Source organism: Passer domesticus, chromosome 1, assembly GCF_036417665.1.
Source record: "Passer domesticus isolate bPasDom1 chromosome 1, bPasDom1.hap1, whole genome shotgun sequence".
Classification (NCBI taxonomy): domain Eukaryota; kingdom Metazoa; phylum Chordata; class Aves; order Passeriformes; family Passeridae; genus Passer; species Passer domesticus.
In genome coordinates this window covers 19,790,064-19,808,083 of record NC_087474.1, presented here as the reverse complement: position 1 = coordinate 19,808,083, position 18,020 = coordinate 19,790,064, and the positions used below count along the sequence as shown (strand labels likewise).

General features: G+C 38.9%; 1 protein-coding gene across 3 annotated transcripts in view; it reads right to left on the bottom strand.

Annotated features, from left to right (window-relative positions):
* The window catches only part of CUBN (cubilin), a 143,988-nt gene that overhangs the window by 42,098 nt on the left and 83,870 nt on the right, over positions 1-18,020 (bottom strand). For all 3 annotated transcript variants that reach the window (XM_064408815.1, XM_064408805.1, XM_064408824.1), the window contains exons 35-48: positions 17,059-17,187; positions 16,615-16,747; positions 13,205-13,410; positions 12,140-12,321; positions 10,403-10,592; positions 9,561-9,758; positions 9,080-9,226; positions 8,030-8,220; positions 7,557-7,740; positions 6,026-6,200; positions 4,812-4,990; positions 2,834-3,043; positions 2,398-2,538; positions 770-951 (exon numbers count right to left, since the gene is read on the bottom strand). In XM_064408815.1, the coding sequence (XP_064264885.1) occupies positions 770-951; positions 2,398-2,538; positions 2,834-3,043; positions 4,812-4,990; positions 6,026-6,200; positions 7,557-7,740; positions 8,030-8,220; positions 9,080-9,226; positions 9,561-9,758; positions 10,403-10,592; positions 12,140-12,321; positions 13,205-13,410; positions 16,615-16,747; positions 17,059-17,187 (2,447 nt within the window). The remainder of the gene's footprint in view (positions 1-769; positions 952-2,397; positions 2,539-2,833; positions 3,044-4,811; positions 4,991-6,025; positions 6,201-7,556; positions 7,741-8,029; positions 8,221-9,079; positions 9,227-9,560; positions 9,759-10,402; positions 10,593-12,139; positions 12,322-13,204; positions 13,411-16,614; positions 16,748-17,058; positions 17,188-18,020) is intronic.

The window sequence follows — 18,020 nt, the reverse complement described above, 5'->3', positions numbered from 1 at the left end:
ACTTCAGCCCCCCATGCTTGTACTTGGATTGGCTTCTGATCATCCTACAGTTAATTCCTCTGTTTGCACTGCTTATCTGAACAAGTGGGAAGCTAAACTCTACCTTACATTCCTGCAATTTCAGAGGAATCATATTTTTGAGGAATTTATAAACCTGGCCAGGTCCAGGTCTGTGTGCCAGGCTAGAAATTTTTTTCATTAAATAACCAGAAATCAAAAATAAACATGATAAAGTAACCAATATCTACCTTTTTTTCAAGATGGGGAGTGATATACAAGTAAAGTTTCCTGGGGTTTGTCTATCATTAGTTCAGAGCAGCCATTTGCTACAATCTCTGTCTTTTTCTATGTTTTTTTTTTTTTCAAATGAACAGCAAAAAGTAACAATAGCAGTAGATACTTCCTAAGTCAATAAAACTTGGAACTGACTGATGGATTTTGTCTGCCCAGAAAAGAGACATTGAAAGCTTTCAAAAACCTTTTTTTTTTTTTTTCATAATTGACAAAAAGACAACTCCAGTGATTCCTTTAAGCCTTCTACTCTGTCTGGGTCACAATTTCAACATTTCCATACTCCAACAGAAGGAGATGAGTTTAGATGCTCTACAGAGATAACTTTCACTCATTTATCTGCTTTCCCCATATTAAATTACGATTTTTCTAAAAACCATATGTAGACCTGTAAGTCACTTTTCAGTTTTATTACATCCATTAATTCTTCATAAAGGGATTAGGAAGAGCAGTTTCTGACTCTACACCCAGTACTCACAGCCACATAATCTGATGAGCAGCTCCAGTGCTCTTCAGTTTTCATGTCATTAAAGGTTAGGGTCACACGTCGGCCTTCTTCCACTGTGATCCTCCATTCACACACTCGGGTATGTGGGTACAGGTTGGGATAGTTGGGTGAAGTAAATGTTCCAACAGGTGCAGTAAGATCCCCACCACATTCTGAAATATCCAAATATTGGTACACTTATCAGAGTAAAGCATTGCTTATAGAATTGTAGCAAAAAAAAAAATAAAATCAGTACTGTGAGAAAAAGAGATCCTGAGAGGTTGATTTGATTGCCCTACCCTGTCCATATGTTGTCTAAACAGCCAAGTTCCTGCCAGTCTTTATCACTCACCATAGCAACTCCTTTTAGTCTAATTGTTAATATTTCCTTCTCTGAAGGAAATTAGTATTTCCTTCACTTCAGAAGCCTGGGTGACCCAGAGGCTTTGATGCCATATGATACAAGCCTCATTGTGGCAAGCCTGAGACATTTCTGACTTCCAGAGGACTGAGCAGAGCTTGACAGAACAAGCAGGGTCTTAGAGTGGCTAATGATGGAGGATGTATTTTTCCTATTCAGATTAACAGAGGTAGATAACAAGCTTTTAGGTATTTTAGGCAACATTTTTCAGGACAGTTATTTTTTTGCTTTTCCTATCTTTGTTATGAATATCAAACCATGCTGTGAAGAAGGAACACTGAAGGTCTTGGATATGCACAGAGTGCATTTTTTCTGAAACTTATGGTAGCATTTTACCAGCTTACCCTCAGTTTCCTTTTAAAATAGAGAGATATTGTTTAATGGTGTGTAGTGGAAGTCCCTTCCACACGCACAGATTTTGCAAAATAGTCAGATGTCTGCATCCACCTGTATTAAATTTTTTGGTATTAGTTTGCATAATAGGATCCTAGGAGTGGAATAACATTCTTTTGGAGTTTGTTTTCCCCACTGTTGTTTTATTTCAGAATCAAATATGAAGAAAGCTTTCAGCTGAACTTTTAAATTATCTGGAAGGAGTTAAGAAGGGTTGACAGGAGACTTTTCAACATTGCTATTGCAAAGGATTTCTAAAAAAGTAACTATATTTTGGTAGTACAAGCATTGCATGGACATCGAAGACTGTGAAATAAGTGTGAAGCAGGAGTAGGTCTCAGTCCTGATTAGAACAGCTCTTTGAAGTCATTGTGCTCAGGAAAAGGGGCAATGGGCATGTATTGAAACACATCAAATTTCACCTGAACATATGAAAACACTTTTCCCTGGAGGGTCATTGAATACCAGAATAAGTTGATCTTGCTTATTAAGAGGGATAGGGGGAGGGTATGTTAGGACATCCCTTGACTGACTGTTGAAGAAAAAAGGTGTGGAAGAGTGTGCTTCCTTGTGCCACTAATGGCAACACCCATTATAGCAGGAGATTGCTTGCTTCACCAAGATTCAGCTCAGCTAAGTTGTTGTCAGAGAGCTTTCTCTATTCATACTTCCCCCAAGTTTAAATTTAAGAGCAAACTCCATCACTCCAAGAATAAGTGATCTACACTATATGCTGTATTAGTGCAACTGTGGTCTGTGGTATAAGTTGCTTCCTGAGAGCATATTTCAACCCTTCAAATCCAACCTTCGGTACTGGAATCAAAGCGCAGTCTGAATCCCCGAGCATTGACTGATCCATCAGTGACAAACTTGACATAAGCAAAACTGTCAGAAGTGTCCACAGCACCAGGGAGAGTATTGCCACAGTACCTGCCCAACAAATTTCCTGCAAAAATCACATAGAGAAATTCATATCAATATATTATTTATATTTCTATTGAAGGGTCACTTTACAGTTTAACTGGACAGGCAGGAGTAAACTAGTGGAATCAAGTTATTGCTGGCAAATAGAAGGGTTTTGTTTACCTTACTTTGCGCCATCAAGAAAGGCAGACACAAGAAAATACTGGACATTGAAAAAGCTCACTTTGTACCCAAAGGGAAATGCTTTCAGGAACCTCAGGTGAGGTTTCCTAGTAGTACTAGGGAGGGGAAGACAAACACTGAAATAATTCTCAGACCAGAAGCATTGTATTCTCGGATCTCCACGAAGTCATTTGTGCACTCAGCAGAGCTTTGAATATCTAGGCCTTCTAGTGTGATGGTAAGATAGTGACCCCTGGGACCCTGCAGAAACCATTCACACTGCAGGTTGTCTTGATAATGAAGGTCAGGATACCCCGTGCTTTCGATGATTCCAGTTTGTCCTATCACTGTCCCACCACAGGGAGCTGCAAAAGGAAGAATGTTATTTGATTGACTGAAGAATGTCACAGAGATGATCTTTCTCCTAAATAAGACTTACAGGTAAGGTACAACTGACTTGTTCTCTAACTGTGGTCATAAGACAGGAATTGCCTTCCAATTAAAAATCATCCATGTTCTCAATCTAATTCAATCAGTCCAGGTTGCTGTTATGTTTTATTTTTTTCACACCCCTCATACCCACACACACCCTGCCATTGCAAACATCCTTTCCTCTCTTCCACGTCTCTTATAATCTGAATAATCTCACAGTTTTCAAACTAATTCCTTTCTATGTCCATATTTACCAGAAAAGCTTGCAAAGATGCAACAGGTAAATTAAAAAGAAATGAAACTTTCTAAGGGTGGATCTCAATTTTTTATGACAGACAAAAGTTGACTTCTGGTTTGGGTTAACAGTTGTAGTTCAGACTCCCTTTTCCTTTCATCCCTTCCCATTCACTTCTTGTGATGCCTTAGTGAGTAATCACTGCACAGTGTGTAAAATAGCTATTAATTTTTAATTGTTTCTCTCTGAATACTCATTTCTTTCCTGTACCTGCAAACATAAATTTGTAGTAGTAAGGCATACAGCAAACATATGCTTGCAGGCACATGTCATATATAGGTCCAGGAGCTGGACCTTGATTATCCTTGTGGTTCAGGATACTCTATGATTCTATGAAACAATATTCCCAGGTGGATTTTTTTTAGTGGATTCTGTGTCTGTTAGTTACAATCTTTCCATGGCAGTTACAGTTGTGTGCATACTGTCAATTTGTGAGTCATTAGTGCTTTGTTTCAGGATGACTGGCATTTAGCTAAGATGCTGTAAATCTCTTACAGTTAAATGTAAATTATGACTTCATATACCAATAAATATATGTATATATGCAAGCTTCTTCAGTTTTCGCATTCAGAAATATGACAGCACTCTATTTTGGCTTTAGTGTTTCAGATCTAATGCAATGAGCAAAATCCTGTACAAAACAACAGAGTTCACTACTTTGCCTTTGAGAAATTAACAGACCTAAACTTTCCTATATAAGGGACACTCAGATAATGGCTGTTATTCTTTGAAGATTATTAACCTTATCAAACCCCCCAAAAAATCATAATTCTGGATCTGATCAAGGACTATTTTTTCTCGAATTTAATTTTTTTTCTAGTGCTTTCTAACCCTGTTTTTGCAGCTTGAGAACAAGTGACTACAGTATTTCTTTCCCAGATGGCAAATAATGGTTCTCATAGCTCATTCCTTTTCTAGTCCATTATTATGCTGCCCCTGTTTATTTAGCAGCTTTATTATAAACTGATTTACATTTACATAGAGAAGCTCCTAATTTGTTCTACTGCCAATTCTCAGCTGATCTTCACTTTCCCCTTCAGAACCCTGCTCATGAAAGTGACACTAAGTTTGCAGGCTGAGAAATCAAACCATGTTACATGACTTTATGCACACTGACCTTTCTTCTACTGCTCCTTTGACAACTGGCTTTGACAATTGGTTATCCAGTAGTTGTTTCTGCTACTGCTGGTCTATGAGCTCTTTTCTATTAATATTCATTCCCCTAATTTTCAGCTCTTGCTAGGTGCAGAACATGGTGATATCTGATGCCTTAGCTCTAACAGTAACTGAAAGAGGCATGTTCCCGTCAGCCTGTCCCACAGGTTTGATTTAAGCCCTATTACAGAAGTCTAACACTTGAAACCAAAATCTCTAAAATCATAGAAACTGATAAATGCAAGCATTACCAATGGAGTATTTAGCATTGAATCCCACGCGTGTGGCACTGTTGTCAGACCTGAACCTCAGGTACATGACAGCTCCTGAGGATCTCTGTGAGCCTGGCATCAAACTTCCACAGAGCTTGGCAATGAGGGGGGCACTGGAGTCAGCACCGCTGCGCAGCTCTAGGTAACTGGAAGTGCAGCTGGAAGAGGAGACAATTTTCTTTTCAGTGTATGGCAGTATTGGTTCAAAATCATTCCAGTACGTGCACAGAGCCATGAAACTGTAGTGAATTAGATTGGTTTCCATGCAGTGTAACCAGGACAGAATCAACAAGATCATAATTCATTGCAGTTATGTAATAATTGAATCAAAAGAAGTGCTAGAAACATTGAGAAAGATTCATCTAAGACTCATTCTATGATCAGATCAGATCTTACAAGAGCAAATTCTGGGTAGGGATATGAACAGCAATAGCAAAGTAGTTGTGATCATCTTAAATTTTTTTGGCAGGGTTCAGATTCTGCAGATATTCCCTATTAGTCCCACTTAGAGGTGTTGAATTAACGGACAACAAGAAGAGAGATTAGGGGAACAAAAATTCAGTTCTGGGGTCTGATTAGGCAGGCATACAAAGACCCAAAATATCTTAACTATAAGCTTTGCCTTCAGAATGGTGCAGTGTCCTGGAAGTCAGAAAAGACACCTTTGGGATTCTCCATCCTTCACTATTTTTCCTGGACATGGTTTCACAGGCTCACCTTTGCCTTACAGACCCTATCAATGAAGCTACATCAGCTGGAAAATAACCTTGTTTTATGGTCCAGGCAGGGAGTGCAAAATGTGTAGGCCCATTGCAAACCAGCTGCCAGGCAATGGAGGAGGCAGGCAAAGTGTCATGGTGGCAAAACACTGCCTTTAAAAGCACCCGAGAGTCCAAATTACTGAAAACCTGAATATGAAAGGACTACAGGGCACAGATTTTACAGAAAGCACCTTTCTGTCATGGATGTTTCCACTTTATCTGTGATACTAATTTCGGTTATGCATTGCAACATCCTAGGAATGTAAACCAGTGACCTGATAGCTTCTGTGATGTCTCAAAAATTTCTTAACCCCATTTGATTTTAAATAGAGAAGTCTTTGTTCTCTAGGAAGAATTAGAGAAAGTAACAGAGAAAGAAAAATCAGAATGGAGTCTCTGAAGAAAAATAGGCAAAACAATGTGGATGTATACTTTGGTGAAGGTTCAATGTAAAACTGATCTTCAAATTGCAGCTCCACTGCATGTCCATTGGGAGCAGTTATGGTCCAGACACAGTCAGCGTGTGGAGGGTAATTGCTTGGATAGTTGGGGGAAGATGTATATCCACTGGGGTTGAAATCATTGATATAAATGTTCTCTCCACAGGCTGGGAAAGAAAAGATCACCAGTAAAAAACAACATGAAAACAAAATAGGTGAGGCATCAAAAATATGACTTATCACTGTATTCCAACACAGTTTCCTTCTGATGTCATAAATTCACATCAAAAAACAAATGCATTTTATTGCTTGCTGTGGGAAAGCATTTTAATGCAGTAGAATCTTATACTCCTGTGCTCCTGCTTACCTAATCATCTTCCTTTCCAAATGTTCAGGGTCCTGAATTAAACTGCTATTACTTCTTCCTTGGATTGATTATAAAACAAGCAAAAAACATATTTCTTGCCTTGTTCCTATGCCAATTCCCAAGAGCTAGGAGGTCCACAAGTCAGACCCATCAGCATTTCTGTGAATCATTCCCAACTTCTACTTTCCAAGAATTGAAATGTCTGAGATAATAATGAATGTGTGAGGAATGCCAGTCAGAGCAAACATGAAGGTTTGTTCATGTCCTTTATCTGACAAAAATATATTTATTTTGACCAGAACCTTTCTGTCCCAAACTCCCTCTACATTTTAGCAATACTGATTTAACTTGGGGCTTTACCCAAGTTCCATGAATTGAAATGGTAGAAATGCTATTGTACAGCTTCACCTATTCCCCTCATTAATTCTCTGAAGCAATGCTAATTCTTTGGGGCAGCAGGGAAAATTGGCAGAAATCCAGCACTTACATATTTGAGCTGATTGACAGGTTGCCTTAGTTATTTAGATATTCTGTTTAACAGATCTCCAGGTGCGCCAAGTGGTGTCTGTTATGAAATAACTGCAAAAGCCGTTTGTGATTTCCTCCTGGGACCTGGGTCTCTATTTTATTCATTCTTTTAAAGTTAGCTTTGGCAATTAATGCTATTGTCTCAGTTGGGAATAAAACTTGTGAGAAATGTTGCCACCTTTCTAGAAACACTACCCTGAAAAGTTCCGGACTTCATTTAGCGCTTGTACTGGGTACTAAATGTTCAAAATAAAGTTCTTGTTTCCAGGAGATTTTCCTTTCCTGTATGAATTTTTAACATCTCTTCCGAACTGTAGATGCTACTTCCCTACTAAAGGTTTGGGTTGGTTTTTGTTTGTTTGGTTGGTTGGTTGGGTTTTTTTTTGTTTGGTTGGTTTTTTGGTTTTTTTAATCTGTCTTTAATATTTTCAGGTTCTGTGACCTGAGCCTGGTACTCTTTAAAAGGAGAAATCTAAGTGTCAGATCAGAAGTCATGCAGCACAGGACATTTTTGCAGACATCCGATTTTACCAGCGTGGGGACTTTGAAAAAAAATATCCTTTAAGATGACAAACTCCAAGTTACATATGTATAAGTTGCAGAATTTAAGCTTGCTACCTAGACTTACCTTGACTCTTAGCCTCATATTTCAGTTTGAATCCTTGACCCTCATTGCTACTGTCAGAAATGAAGTGGACAAACAGCTGATTGTCTGTGGTGTACATGGTAGAGATGGGGCTGCTTCCACAAAAACGTTCATTCCCTCTTGCAGACACCAAAGGTGGGGCAGCATTATCTAACCCATTCTTCAGCTAAAACAGAAATTGCTAATGTTACTCAAGCAAACAGCCCTGGAATGTAAATTTTGTGCATGCACCATCTTAATGCTTCCAGTCACAGGGGAAATTAATAAACTAGTGATTAATTAATGCACATTAATAAAAAAAAGTGAAAGAGTGACATAGAGAGAAATATCTTTGATATTTCTCTTTTGGTGGTTGCACCCCATGACATTTTGAGCTGCTCTCCTGACACAGAAATCTGTAAGATTCAGTAGCTTTAATAGCTTTGAGGATTTGGTGACCCAGCCAATAACCTCACCTCTACATAATCTCCAACGATGCAGGAAGTATCCTCGCTCTTAATCTGGAAAGGCTGTTCAAAATGAACAGCAATGATAGATCCAGTGGCTACCACTACATGCCAGGAACAATTTAGATTAGGAGAATAGTTTTGAGGGTAGTTGGGGGATGTTATCACACCGCTGCTTGTGTGCAAATAGCCTCCACAACCTGAAAAAAAAAGCGATAAAAATTGGAGCAAAGAGAAAAACCCAAAAGTGTCAAATATTCACCTATTCATTTTGAGAAAAACACTGTCTCCTAAAAGATGTGATGGGTTAAAGTAAATTTTGGAATGAGTGTATAAAGAGCTATGGGGCATACAGCAATGCACATGATGAATGATCTCTCAAATCACAAGCTTATAGATTTCAAGATGGCACACCAAAATTCCTGACTGTGAGATTGTTCTCAAACTTAGCAGATGAATAAGCAGACAGCAATGTCAAGGACCTCACACAGCATGAGTTTATCATTACCCTGTCTGAGGACATTGCTTCTAGCCATGGACCAAAACACTGCCATCTACTCCAGCTGCCAGTCAGAAGTTCCCCAGCCATCACTGTTGCCCTAACACTTTCTTGGTGCCTCAGCCCATTCAGGAATCTGTCATCATTCCTGAGTTCAAGTGGGAGGACTGTTGCTGGAAATTGCTGACATTCCTGCTAGAATTTATACAGATTCCTGCATTTGTCTCTTTCTGCTTTGAGTCATTTATTTCTTTCTCTTAGTTGAGCATTCTTTCACCCTTCAACTGAGCTGTTATAAACTTAGGCATAGGCTTTTCTTTCTTCTGAGAAGTGACTGGTCAGGTTGAATCATGCTTTGTTGTATTATATTGCTGGGAAAATGGCAAATTTTACTTTTGTAGAGTCAGAAATTTATTAACACATATTCATGAGAGGTGAATAATTAGATATGTGTGTAATTAATTAAATTGTAGACAGCTCTTAACAATGCCAGAGTCTCTTACCCCATTGCTAGCAGCAAGGCAGACATTTATCTGGGGGAGAAGAGAAACGAGTCTTACTTTTGTGATAAGAGGCATTAAACCCAGCTCCAGTGACACTTGCATCTGACATGAAGTGGATAAGCATTGCATCTCCAGTTGATCTTATTGGCCCAGGAGGTTCTCGTCCACACAGAGTAGCCAGTACTGGAGAAAGACTGTTGTCTCCTGGGAATGAAAAGAACACATTAGTGTTAAAACTGAATCTGTCCACATCTGCCTGCCTGTTGCTGTGGTTCACACTTTCAGAGGGTTGCTTTTCAAGACCATTAACCCCTTACAGATTTAGAAATATTTTTATTGATCACTAAATATGTTGCTGGACTTTGCTGATTTTTTTTAAACTAGCAGAATGTCTCAAAATAAGAGGAAGAGTACTGTTTTAGGGCATGTTCCCATTGCTATTTAGATTGCTTAAGCTCAGTGGAGATGAGAATTTGAGGTATTTGGACCTTGGGTCTCTACTGCACCCTGTCAGGGTAGGGCAAGATTGGCTTCTCACCATCTCTGATAATAAGTTTGTCATAGTTGCATGAGCTGTGAGATTCTATGTCTAGTGCCAGGATATTGAACTCCACAGTGGATCCAGGAGCTCTGATAAGCCACATACAGTCCTCAAGATTTCTGTAATTCATTGGCCATCTTGGTGAGAAGAGGAATGAAGGTGTTTCTTCAGTTGTTACAGACCCTCCACATGCACCTGTGATGGACAAGAAGACAAAAAAAGAAAGCATCCTCTTTTTAAACTGAATACATGTACCTCATGTAACATAAGATGACAAGTCCTATAATAAAGCACAATGAGGCCACAGCGTGTGTAGTTACAGTAATACAGGAATTCTTCAATGACAGTTTGGATTAGAAGTATAAAATTTGAAAATCCTCATCCGTAAGGATGTTCTTGTGCCACCTGCTGCAACGATGTTGTGACCTATTTTATCTTGAGGAATATCTAACAAAATACCTAAAAGCATCCACCACAGTTTAACATAAGCTATTGTGCTTGTTTCATATCACAATGGCCAATGATTTAGAATGGTTTTTCAAGAGGAACAATTTTCCATGAAAGCATAACAAATGTTTAGATTTAATTAAATGCCTGTGTAAAGAAAAATTATCCTCTAACAACATGTTTATTTTTAGAACACTATAGATTAGTATATCTAAGAGTCTCTAGAAATTGTTTTTAAAATATAGTAAAATGCTTCATTAAAATATCACTGAAATCTTTCATTAGTAACTTGAGCTTTCTCTAGAGGGGAAGTTTGTTTGGAATTCTTTAAGTAAAGCTGAGTGCATCACTTGCTGTACCACTTGTAGCTGTGGAACTCACTGAAAACCCACCTCTAGCAATGGTCTGTGTAACAGCAGAAGCGTCCACTGCATACCACTCCAAAAGAAAGCCTTTTCCAGTCACAGATGAATCTGACTGGAACTGGATTGTCATTGAACTGCCAGAGGATGCAAAAGAGGCAGGGTCTGCACCACAGTATGTTGCAACAAGTCGAGAATGAACTGTGAACCCATCATACACCTGCAGAGAGAAGAACAGTGCTGTTCCTCACAGAGCCAGATTTTCATCTGCCCCATACTCAGCAAATTTCCAAGGAGAAAATTACAGTCTAAATGAGTGAGGGATCTTTTAACAAATCCAAGTTAGCGAGAAACCTCTCTTACAAAAAGGAAATAAAATCTCTCTTTCTATTATATGCAGTTAAAAGTGAAGCTTTCACAGAAGGAGGATCTGAATGAAAGTCATCAAATTCACCTCATTCCCTATCACAAGGCTGCTCTTTGGAGACATAGAATGACATCCCACTTAAAAAAAGTCCAAAGGTACAATTTTTACCCTTGATGGGAAAAAACCCAAAAAAACATGATATGCAGGGGAAAGTAAAGGAATTTCTTTTCTTTTTTTCCTTTATTTTTTTTCCACCCACTGAGGAACATATGTATTTTGAATTCTATCAGATAAATATATAGAAATATTTTATTTATTGTATGTATTTATAACCCAAAATCTTATCTGATTACAAAAAGTTTCTCCTTTTCCACCTTTCAAGCTTATTTTGTTCTTCTCATCTACCACCCAGTAAAAATTTCCAGTAGAGAAAGCTAGGAATTATTAAATAAATATTAACATTGTATTAATGATCTGATCCTTGAGTCAGATTAAAGGTCAGGCTGATTAACACTCACTAAATGTCTAGCTGGTTTAAGAAACTCATTTTTCTTTCAGAGGGACAAAGAAAGGCAGGCTGAGTTAGGAGAAAAAAATGCTGTTAATATATAACATGAGATGAAAGAAAAAGTTTTGTTTCCTTTTTGAACTAATATTACATTTGAACATCAGTAAATTAGTAATGAACTGAAAATATTGAACTAGTATTAACTTTCTCAAATAGAAAAAAAAAGGATAATTGATTAATTACCTGCTTAAAAATGAAAACAAGAAGAGATTTACCTATTTAAGTGATTATGTTGGCTAAGTTCAGAAAGAAGTTGTATTCTCTATTGTTCATTTTGTTTAGCACTATGAGTGCTGTGTTGAAGATGACTCTGCTTTTTGCTGCTGGGGGGTTGGACCTAGCTAGACTGTATTACAGGGGGTTACAGAAAAACAATCAAACTGGAAGAAAGAGGCACCTTTCTACCACCAGCAGCCAAATTACTGATGCAGAGAGGAAAGAAGGTGCAAGAATTGTTCCTTGTAGGATTTAAAAATAACTTTATTTTTAGAAGCACTGAGATGTTACTATCACTGTTGTCCTTAACTGAATCAGCATGGAGCAAATTTCAGTCTGGTATCTGACCTGAAATTCTTGAATAATAATATTCAGGATTGTACCATTACAGAACTATTTTTAGTAAATTTAAAACTTACAGATGGGAACTATCTGTCAGGGAGCCAAAGAGTATGTAACTCTTCCTATAAATAAAAATTATTGAAAGGACAACACAGCAAAAACAGTAAGCCACACCACACCTTCAGAAATGCTCCCCTTTCATCTTGTAGGTTTCTCTATTTGTCCATTTTACTAAAGTTGATGGCAATAAAATAACTTTTCAGAATGAAATCACCTTTAGATTGTCATACTGGCACCTGTGATGATTTTCAATATCCATCTGCAGGATCCGGCCATGGATAACTTGGGAAGCATTAACGCTTATCCGCCACTGGTAATTGGAATTGTGAGGATAACTTCTGGGCCACTGTGGCGAGGCTATTTGCCCTCTGTCTCCCACAATGTCGTTTCCATACACTGAAAAACAAGAGACAAATAATGCCTCTAATTCAGTGGAGTAAAAGAAACACTGGGGGCCCATCTGACTTAATTTACTTAGGACTAGACAGTGCTGTCAGGCTCTAAGACTTGTCTCAGACAGTTCTAAGATGCACATCTAATTATTATCTTGTTTTGAGAGAGGCAGTGTTCCCTTCCTGAAAGAAATTACCCATTTGAGCCATATGGGTCTACATGTAGGGGAAGCAGGAAAACAGCACACCTGAACTCCTCCCTGACTCTGACTACTTTATATTCATTTCTACCCAAAAGCATTAATTTTTTTTTTTAAATGCCTGTGCACATTCTGGTGAAAATTGGTTTTGACTTCATTGAGGTCTGAACTCTTGATAATTCATTTTGTAAGGAGCTAAATCTTAAAAGAAGGAAAATTATTAGAAGTTTAGCTTGCATAATCAAAATGGCTGTGGATGTTTAGCTTCAGCAGTCTGTTCATGCAGCAAGTCAGACTGATGTTGGCAGTGGTCCCTTGAAATTTTGGATCTATAAATTGGCCTAATTTCCTTTGTTCTAATTCTGCTCCCTGGTTGATGGCATCTAGATCCAAACCAAAAGACTGACACTGTCACACTCAAAAAGCAAAATGTAAAGCTGAGAAAGAAATATTTATTCCTTAATTTTCCAATTGCCTAATAAATGTGTTCTATTTCTGGCATGTTTAAGAGCACTCCTTTACATTCAGTAGGTATTTAAAAAAATATTTTTAAAGTGAATTTACAGACCTTTTGACATCAGCACATATTTTCTAATAGACTTCAGACAGACAAGCAATCACTTTTTAGAATAATTTCAGAAGTACTATGAAAGAACAATAGTTTTCAATCAATTTACATCTACTTACAGTGAGAGAAGGTGGCCCTAAAGCCAACACCCGTGCCTGAGCTGTCCGAGACAAATTTGACCCACAGGATATGTCCAACAGTTGAAGTATAATTTGAAGGGAAGGAGCTCCCACAGAACCGTCCTGTCAGCGTGCCTGTGTCACTCCCTTCACGAATCTCCAGGTAATCCTTGGTACAGTCACTACTATCCTCCAGCTGAAATGCTCTGTTTCAACAGCAGTAGAAGAGCATTAGCACACATAGGAGTGGCACACACTTCAGAGTGTGGCCTGCCAGGCCATTAATCCCACTGTAGATGGTATCCTTCTGTAGGGGTTAGGAAAAGGGCAGCAACAAAACCCTCGGCACCTGCCAAGGCCACCAATACAGGGCACTCACTTTCAGCCCCTTATTTTATAACAGAGTTTCAGTGTGCAGAGTTACACATTTGAAAGAGTTCTCAAATGCTTTTAAAATTTCTTGGTTCTGCAAGAACAACCATGAAACTCAGAAAGCCCTGAGATACAATCCAGATTTTTAATATAAATCCAGTGAGCGTTGGGTGCAGAGAATATTTTAGCCCCTTCATATGTATATTATTTCAGCACACTCTGTGGTGAGAAAACAATTGCTGATTTAGTTGCAGTTAACACCTCAGAGGTTAGAAATCCCTTAGCAGTTTCTCCAGAATTGTAAAATATTACTGTTTCTCTGGCCTCCCTGACTTTTGAATACCTGTGTGCAAAATAATAACAAGGATTGTTATCAACTCTTCTAAAGTACTTTCTACCCTAGAAAAGGAATGAGATACAGTAATTAAATTATAAATTCTTAATTATTGCACCAAGCTGAATGATAAATATATTCTAAAAATCATCTGTTATTCTAAGTGAATGGCTATACAAACCAACATGGTTTTCAGAAGCAGGCTATGAATATATAGCAAAGATTCCAGAGAGTGCCTCTAATAACCAGTGCTTCAAGTATTCATGCTTTCTGATACTCTGGTAACAACTTCTCCCTTTCAGATTTGAATATAGCCATATGTGTTCAGCATATCATGCTGTGAAATGGTTCCAACCACTCATCTGGATATATTTCAGAACAATTTAAAGCTAGCCCTCACATTGCAAGATAGACATTGAGGAAAATTAATGCCTCATGCCAACAAAACTTAATAACCCCCTAACATTAAATTAAATTGAAAAATAGTGCTTTCTAACACAATTACTCCATAATTTCTGGTATTTTCAGCTTGCCTTTCAGCTATTTCTAACTGAAGAAAAAGAATTAACATCTACTCAGTGTCACTTTATATAAGGGAATGTATGTTCTACTGAAAGTTTCTGCTTCACACCAGAATTTTGGGTTGTTTCTGAAAATTATTGCTTATTTTGTGACATTTTGAAAAATGTTCTCAGGCTTTTGGAAAACATTTTGGAAAATGTTTTCAGGCTGTAGTGCTTTTTCTCTGCTTCAGTGAGTAGTGGAGGAATAGAATGTCCTTTTTACTGCATTAGTGAATCAGCACATGCCTAACAAGTTGTGTCTTATGCAGTCAGTGTGTTACCAGAAAAATTTTTCTTTTGTTCTGATTAATTGCAAATGCAGGTTTCAGAGTTAGTTTTCTTTTCCTGCTCATTCTTCGTAAGCTTTGCTAAAGGTCAGTGCTCTCTTTCTTGGCAGCAGCCACTGTTTGATGCCCAGAAATGAGGAGGCTCAGAAATCTACCTTATGGGTAAAGAACAACCTAACAACCCTAGTAAAGGCTCCTCATAATTCTCCACGTGTCTTTCTTTTCAGAAGTGTTTAAAGGAAAGTTAGTTTGCTAAAGGGAAAACAAAATTCCACCACATATTCTTCTGATTTCTGTTGTAGCTCCCCTGCTTTAAATGTTGAAGAAATTTTGAAAAATCTAACATCAATTTTAGAATCTCAGAATATAATCATAGAATGTTTTGAGTTGGAAGGGACCTTAAAGATCAAGTAATTTCAAACCCTCTGCTGTGGACAGGAGCACCTTCCACTAGACCAGATTGCCCAGAATCCCATCCAATCTGGCCTTTGCCAGGTTTGGGGCATGCACAACTTCTCTGGGCAATGTGTTCCAGTGCCTCATCACACTCACAGTGAAGAATTTCTTTCTAACATCTAATCCAAATCTGTCCATTACCAGTTTGAAGCTATTGCCCCTTGTCCTGTCACTGCAGTTCCTGATGAAGAGTCCCTCTCCATCTTCCCTGTATGTCCCCTTCAGATACTAGAAGGTTGCTAAGAGGTCTCCTCTCCTCTCCTCTCCTCTCCTCTCCTCTCCTCTCCTCTCCTCTCCTCTCCTCTCCTCTCCTCTCCTCTCCTCTCCTCTCCTCTCCTCTCCTCTCCTCTCCTCTCCTCTCCTCTCCTCTCCTCTCCTCTCCTCTCCTCTCCTCTCCTCTCCTCTCCTCTCCTCTCCTCTCCTCTCCTCTCCTCTCCTCTCCTCTCCTCTCCTCTCCTCTCCTCTCCTCTCCTCTCCTCTCCTCTCCTCTCCTCTCCTCTCCTCTCCTCTCCTCTCCTCTCCTCTCCTCTCCTCTCCTCTCCTCTCCTCAACAGTCCAAACTTTCTCAGCCCATCTTCACAAGGGAAGTGCTCCAGTCCCCCTTTCAGTTTTGAGGCTTCTATGTCTTTCTTTAACTGGGGGCAACACAACCATATGCAGTGCTCCAGGTGGGACCTCACAAGAGCAGAAGACAGGGGCAGAATCCTCCCCCAGCCTGCTGGCCACACTCCTTTGGATGCAGCCCAGGATTCCTTTGGCTTTCTTGGCTGTGAGTGCACACTGCTGGCTCATGTTGAGTTTTTCATCAACCATCACCCCCAAGTCCTTCTCTAGAGGGCTGTTCTCAATCATTTCTCTGCCCAATCTGTGGGCATATATGGGACTGTCCTAACCCAAGTTTAGGATCTGGCACTTGCCTTTGTTGAATTTCATGAGGTTTACCTCAGCCCACTTCATAAATGTGTCAAGATCCCTCCAGAGGCATAATCATACAATGTGTGGGATATCTAGGCCCTTTATATTAATCAGCTATATAACAAACACTAAAATGAATCTTTACATTGTAGGAATTTCCTTTGTAAAGAAAAGGCAGAGTGATGCTAAATTTCCTCTTCTTGTTTATAAGTGAGTAAGAACTGGTTTCTTCATCATCTCACAATGCTCAAATAATAAACCACTTATTTATATAATGCTGAATATGCATTAACAGAAGCAATGACTAAGACAGGGAAACACTGATTGCAAGCTGCCACTAACCCCTGCTGTGTTCTCTTTCCAAGTTACTCTAAAAATATGTTTCAGCTTTATCATTGAGTAATTACATTTCCTAACAAACACAGAGCATCCTTCCTTCAGGTCTGTTAAAGGCTGAACAATGACCCCTGGCAATGCATTTACATGAAGGACAGCTGGAGCCGGTTGCCAGGGGAGCTGACGATTGTCCAGACACACTCGCTGTTGGGAGGATACGGCTCGGGATAGCCAGGGCTGTTGAAAGCTCCTCTGTCCATGTGGAAAGTACCCCCACAGGCTGCAACAAGAAAGAGACAACACAGGCTTGGAAAGGATGTCATAAACAAAAAACCAACAAAAAAAACCTTGACAGAGACAGAGCACTTGCTAATCAAGAAAGCATTTCTCCTTGTCTCTTTGTTCTTTAGCTTGTTATGTACTTGCTGAGACCTCAGCCAAAAAGAGGAAGGGCAACACGGGAGGTTCAAAAATCGAATAGCAGAGAGAAAAAGAGGTAAAGGATCTGTTATTTTTCTTAATAGTCAGTGGCTTTTAAGAAAAAGAACAGTGGTTACTCATAAGGAAGTAGCACCTGCTGTATGGACTTACATGATGACGATGCAGCATAGGTGGCATGGAAACCCCTGGCAGTAATAGCGTTGTTGGAGATGAAATTCACCACCAAGGCATTACCAAAAGAAGTAATAGGATGTGGCATAGTAGTGCCACAGTAACGGCCTGAAAGAGAGCAGAACAGAGAGAAAAAGACAAGTGTTCAGCATGTAATTGCTACTGTTAATTTAGCATTTGGAGTTAATGCCTGAGAACAAGCAGGAATAATGCTTGTTGCTTACAACTTCAGTTGTCAATTCAATCTACATAAAAAAGTAGTAGTTTTTGCACAAAACTCAACTCTCGTGGCATTTTTTTTAACAGAAAAAGGATCTCCTGCACTCCAGACATCCTGGTCCTTGGCTATTCTGTCATTCAGTTCCCTCAATGAAAATGAAAAAAAAAAAAGAGGAATTACTGCCTAATTGGAAATAGACCCCAAGAGAACCTATCAAATATACCTGAAAGCAATTTCCATTTCACTCAATTGGTTTCTGATGAAAAAAAACCCAAAATCCTGAAAAATAACAGACCATTTCTCCTGTAATGGATTGTAACATGGGGATTAGGAATATGAGTCATGATCTTTCAAAAAGGCATCTGCGAGTTAAAAGAAAGATAGCAGTTAGTATCATAGAACCATTGAATACTTTGGGTTGGAAGGACCCTTTAAAGGTCATCTAGTCCAACCACCCTGCAATGAGCCGGGACATCTTCAACTAGATCTGGTAACTCAGAACCTCATCCAGCCTGACCTTGAATGTTTCCAGGGCATTTACCATTTCTCTGGACAACTTGTTGTAGTATTTCACCACCCTCATAGTCAAAAATGTTTTCTTTATATCTAGTTGAAATCTACTTTCTTTTAGCTTATAAACATGACAATCTCAATATGTCTTTCTAAAATGTTTGTCCCCATCTTTCTTGTCCCTTTTAAATACTAAAAATTCCTTTTGGCA